This window comes from Cebus imitator, unplaced genomic scaffold (assembly GCF_001604975.1).
Source record: "Cebus imitator isolate Cc_AM_T3 unplaced genomic scaffold, Cebus_imitator-1.0 Scaffold52, whole genome shotgun sequence".
NCBI lineage: Eukaryota > Metazoa > Chordata > Mammalia > Primates > Cebidae > Cebus > Cebus imitator.
In genome coordinates, this window is record NW_016107367.1 from 2,550,555 (window position 1) to 2,556,341 (window position 5,787).

The window sequence follows — 5,787 nt, forward strand, 5'->3', positions numbered from 1 at the left end:
TTCCAGCTTGGCCAGCACTCCTGCCACAGGCAGGGACGGGTCTGAGGCTTCACCTTTGCAGCCCTGCTCAGGAGCCATTTTGAGGAATGACTTTGGCCCCAGCCTGACTGGGCCATCCTGGCCATCACTCGCCATCAGTTCAAGCATGATGACCACTCAGCCCGGCCCTGGGGAATGTGGGAAGAGGAGGAGGAGAAAGACTCGAAGCCCCAGGGGAGCTTCCTCTCTGGGGCTCCAGGAACCAAGGCAGTTAGCTCAGCTCAGAACCCCTCTCCATCACCAAAGCCACACTTGTCCCACCTCCTCCTGTACCGTCCCTTCTGGAAAGAAGCCTGGCATCCCACGATCCACAGAAGGAGGGGACCAGACAGCTGTTAGTTCATCCAAGCACGTGTCAACCTCCGGACCTCTAAGAGGCACCCTCCCCTTGAGAGCCCAGTGGGCAGGGCAGGGTGCTGGCAGCCGCATGGGTTCCAGCCGGCTCCCCGCCCTCCCACCCATCACACTGCCCGCGAGACAGAACACCCAACACTCACTCTCCTTATATTAGTAGCACATCCGTCACTGTTTGTTAAGACAGGAAACACATTTATTGAGAGCACAGTGGGGTGTGCCAAGCCCTGTGCTTTGCCGAATCACAGTGCCCTCACAACAGCCCTGTGAGGTAGGTGAACCAGCCCACCACTCCCCGCATGCAGACACCGAAGGCTCGGCAGCTCCCCTAGGCCTCTGGGTTCCTGCGGGGTGGGCAGGGGTCCAGCCCGCAGCTCTGACCCCAGGTCAGCGGCGTCCATCAGTCAGAGGGCGGGTCTCTACTCAAGGGGGTGCCCCGGGTCCAGAGTCTCTGGGTCCAGCCTGTCCCGTGGGAATAGGTGCAGGGCGTCCCCGTGGCTGTGGAGGCTGAGAGAGACACAGTTGCAGATGAAGGCCACCTGCCCCCGGCCTCGCTGGCCGACAAGAGTTCACAGACAGGCAGGCCCCAGGAGGAGGGAGAGGAGGGCGAGTCCGTGCTCAAGAGCTTCCAGCAGCATGGGGGGCGAGGGGAGCACCCAGCCACCAGCTCTGCCCATCTACCTACTGGCCCCTCAACTTCTGGTGTCCTCTACCCTACCTTGGACTCTGCCCACCTGCAGAAACTTCTGGAAGCATTACTCTAGTCCTGACGCCCTCCCACAGCTGCAACCTCCGGTTTTTCTCACCTTGATAACCCAGAACCCAGGACTCCAGGCCTTTCCAAACGCTATCCCCAGCTCTTCCGCCCAGCCTATCCAGCTTTGCTGTTTTTCTTAAAACTCAGCCTCTTCCTCCTCCAGAGAGCTTTAAACTTTCCCTTCTGAACCTCTCCCATCCAAACCTGCTGAGTCTCTGTATTTAAAAGCAAACCTCTCCCTCTGCCACTGTCTCCCCAGAGCAGGCTGGTGCTTCCCCCCTTGCCCTCCACTCTGCCCACAAGTCCCTGGGGCCAGCGCAGACAGTTCCAGGGGGCACAGGATCTCTGCAGCCAGCACCCAGTGGCCCGGGTCTCCAGCTGGGCCCACCGGGAGAGCCGAAGTGAGAGCACCTGTGTGCCAGGTCACAAAGCATTTATTTCACACAAACAATCTCACCAAACCCCACAATAGCCAGAGCAGGCAGGTGCGATGGTTTCCAGGTTACAAACAGCAAATTTTCCCAGGCCACATAGTCAGAGGGGTTGGGGGGGCCTGGAACCCAGACCTGGAGTCTCACGAGTCGGCCTATGGTGTGCAGCGAGGATTCTCAGGGCTCACAGTCACCCCCCAAGCAGACGCTGTCATGAATTACCCCATTTCTAACAGGTGGGAAAATCGAGGCTCAGGGCGGTTCAAGTACCCTGCCTGGTACCCATGCACCATTCTTTGGGGGTGAGACAGATAAAAGGAATCCAGGTCTGGGGTCTGACGCCCCCACCCCTCCACCCCCGGTTTTCTGGATGTCTAAGGCTGCATCCCAAACCCGACAGGTGCCTCACAGGTCATTGCTAATTGTCACCAATGGTGGGAACAAGGACTTCTCAGGGGAAACAGCCTCCTCCCAAGGCGGGGGCTTCTGAGGGCTCAGGGACATCCCTCCCCTTAGAAATTGCCAAATGTATTGTAATTTCTCAAAATCACAGGCACCACAGCAGCAACAGAGACACTTTGGTCCAGATGAAGTTTTATCCTAGATATAAATGTTTCCAAAATATGGCGTTTCCACTGGGGGAAACCCACCCGTGACTGCCTGGCCCCCAACTGGCAGGGAGGGCAGTGAGGCCCCAGAGCAGGCAGAGACCTTCCCCAGTTCAGAGCTTTCTCAGAAGGGTCTGCCAAGAAACACACCATTTTCTCTTAAACAAATGCGCGTATATTAGGCAAACGGCCCATTCAGTTCTTCACAGCCATTTAAACCCTCCCCTCCGCAGGGGGCGAGCATCTATTAGGCACCTACTGGTGCAGGAGGCAGGGTGCAGGGTGCGTATGGGGCTCAGAGCGGGGCTCAAGGGCAGCTTTGTGGGGACCTCCCTGAGCCTGTGTCCCCACACACCCCCAAGAGACCAGGGCCAGCTCCGCCCACCTCCAGGTGATGCTAGGCACCTGATAGAGCCCCCCAGCCCTAGGTCACACACAGGCCCAGCCTGAGGGAACCCCAAGGCCCACCCAGGAGCAGACATCTAAACACAGACTCAGAATCTCCTGGGAGGGGCTCCCTGCTGTGAAGACCCGTGAGAGCACTGAGGAGGGGACCCCGCTGCTTCCAAGTTCACAAGAACAGGGGATGGGCATGGGGCAGACACCAGGCGCCACGCTGCAAGGGCCCCTCAGCAGAGCCCAGGGGAGGGGAGAGTCAGGGGACCCGTGTGGGTGCTCCTGGGGGCAGGCACAATAGGGGCCAAGGTGTGGTGGCCAGACCTCACGGTGAGCTCAGGCTACGCTCGCTGTGGATGAGGCGGTGGATGAGACCCGAGGCAGCAAGGGGCCAAGGGCCTGCCCGCTGAGGCTGTGAAGCTGGAGACAAAGGGGTGGGGCAAGGGAGGCTGGCATGGGGTGGGGGCCGGGGTGGGGAGCAGAAGGAGCACCCAGCTCAAGCCCCCACCAGCTGGCATGTGGGGACATGAGAGCTGAACACTACTCCCCTAAATGCCAGAGACGAGAGCTGGAAAGGAACACAGAGGTCTGGTGAAGAGACCCCGGATCTGAGGCGGCCTGTGCCTGGGGTGTCTGGAGACCCCGCCAGTGCAGCGGCACCTTCTCTGACGTGGCTGAGTCCCCTGGAGGGCACAGTCTCCTTCCTCCTCCCTGCACTCCTGGGTACCTGGCGGGGGCGGAGCTGCACCAGGCTGCACCTGCTAGGGGCTGGCAGAGGAGAGCTGGACCTGGCAGAGGAGAGCTGGACCTGGCAGGGGTGAGCCGGACCAGGCAGGGGGTCTTATTTGGTGGACTCAAAAAAGCACAGGCTGTTTGTGCAAGGCTGGGCAGTCCTGGCTCTGACACCAGCTGTCCCGATTCTCAGCAGGCTTGTCTAGGAAATCGGCCCGCACTCCAGTTAGAGAATGGAAAGTGTCCAAGACCCCCGAGCTTGGTGCCAGGCCGACAAAAGGTGGCAAAACCCACCTCTGCACCTTCTACCAGGGCAAGAAAAAGGCGGTGAGGAAATGCGGAGCACAGGGTGAAGGAGGGTGAGTACCCCAAGCACGCCACCCAGAAGCCCCTCTGCTTTCTCTCTAGGTCACCCCACTCCTCCTCCCTAACAAACCAGGGGCATACAGGAATGTTTGCAGAAGCCCCTCCAAGCAGACAGACTGTCCCCTCATGGCACCGACAGGTACAGCAAACCCCAGAGCACCACGGCCCTGCCAGCTACAACCTGCTGGGGGGAAGCAGCAGCCCACAGTGGAACGGGGGCGGGGCGGCCCCTGAGGAAGGGAAAAGCTATCACTCCTCAATGAAACAAATATTTACCCTGGACCCACAGGGCTGAGCACCTGCAGGCTGCGCCACCAGTGGCTTGCACATGCCATTGGCTGTGGGAAGCGCAATCCCAGCAGAAGGTCAGGGCTGACTTTTTATCCACTTGGGACTAGCAAAGCCATCACTCACGCTTCTAAGACAAACCCCCACATATGCCCATTCCCAGGGAAAGCTAGCATCTGTACAGCACTGTGACAGCACACCCACCCTCGGCCCTCACAACAGCCCTGTGAGGTAGGCTTTCTGGTGACCCATGGCTTAGGGAAAAGGAGATCAAGGGTCAGAGAGGCAAAGGGTTAGTTAGGCGGCCCCGGGTCTGCCAGGCTCTTCCTAACACACGGCACAGCTTCTCATCAGAGCTAAAGCTCCATCGCATGACGGCGAAGCAAGGCCCCTGCTTTTCAGACATAGCATACATACGTCCATAAAGTACAACATGGCAATGGTTAACAGGTTAATGAAAAGCAAAATAATCAACGCTTAGTAAAGGTCACAAACATCAAGGCTTGTCACTGGTTACAATTTCATTAGCTATCCATCCACTCAACAGAGAAGGAAGGCACCAGCCTACCACTTGCCAGGCTCTGTGTTGGGCACCCAGCCTGCTGCCATCTGAGCCCAAATGGTGTCAGTTAGGAGGGAACAATGCAGTGTCTTTGATGGCTGGCGCCTAATATTTTGGGGGAAAGGACACCACCCAGAGGGGCCTTTTGAAGACGGACACATGTAGGCGCTGCCCACAGGCCAGGCAAAGGCAGGAAGCACACAGCATTCAAAACGCACAGCCAGGCGCGTCCAGCCTCTCAGGCAAGCGTGAATGCGTCCCCCCAGGGGGTCCAGGGGCATTGCCCAAAGAGTCTTCCAAACCCCTAGCCCAAAAGTTCCAGCCACAATTCCTCCTGTCCCACCACATACCCCTCCATGCTTAGAGATAAGCGCTTTCCCACTCAGCTATCTGAGTGAGGCCGTCTCCCTGGCCTTTGATCCTCACTCCCCTGGCACACCCCCGGGGACACGCACACCGCCCTTCCAGAATCACAGTTCAAAATCACAGTTACATGGCTCCTCACAACAGCCCTGCGAGGTAGGTGCCGCAGCCCTCCCCAGAAGGCAGACTCAACCCCAGCTCTCACAGTAAGTTTCAACCACACAAGTTTGTCCAGCCCCAGGGTCTTGGCTTTGCCTCCTGTCCTTCCTCTCCAAGGCAATGAATAACATTCAGAACTCCAGGTCGAACCCCCAAGACTATGCCTCAACCCCCACCCAGGCAGCAGGTGCTCTGGGAGTTCTCACCTCGCCTGGGACCCTCAGGACAGCTCGGGGTGGCACCCAGAGTCTGTAAAATGCCACATGCCTTGGACACCCAGGTCTGCCAATGGAGTGTTCTATGCAGACCCCCACATGGGAGGTGATTCTTCTCACCCACATGAGCAATCATCTCCCCCAATTTTCTGTAAATAGAGCTGGGCATTAACTACTCTTGAAAGGGGCAGGAATGGCTCCAAGACCACCTCCAGGAAAGGCCAGAGTGCCCTAATGACTTGAAAGCCTGCTCACGGCCAGAAGCAACCACTCATCTCAACCCCCAGCTCTCATTTTGGCTTCTCGAGGATGTGGGCTGTGATTTCTGGGCACCCGGGGAACACAGCTGGCTGATTCCAGTTGTACAGGGAACAAAGTCAGAGGGGCAATCCAACCTGCAACAGAGCTCGAGTCTACAAGTCTGAGCTGATTCCGGGACCTCTGCTTGTCACTGACACAAGCATAGGCCCTTACCAACATGCTCATTGTTTTATTTCTTTTTTTTTTTTTTTTTTTT

The 5,787-nt window shown here is 57.8% G+C and overlaps 1 protein-coding gene across 12 annotated transcripts in view; it reads right to left on the reverse strand.

Annotated features, from left to right (window-relative positions):
• Nucleotides 1–565: 565 nt before the first annotated feature.
• The window catches only part of LOC108304069, a 36,713-nt gene continuing 31,491 nt past the window's right edge, over nt 566–5,787 (reverse strand). For all 12 annotated transcript variants that reach the window (XR_001825114.2, XR_005200180.1, XR_005200178.1 and 9 more), the window contains one exon: nt 566–900. Coding sequence is in view for 3 of the 12 variants with exons in the window: in XM_017528107.2 (XP_017383596.1) it covers nt 813–900 (88 nt within the window). In the remaining 9 variants the exon portion in view is untranslated. The remainder of the gene's footprint in view (nt 901–5,787) is intronic.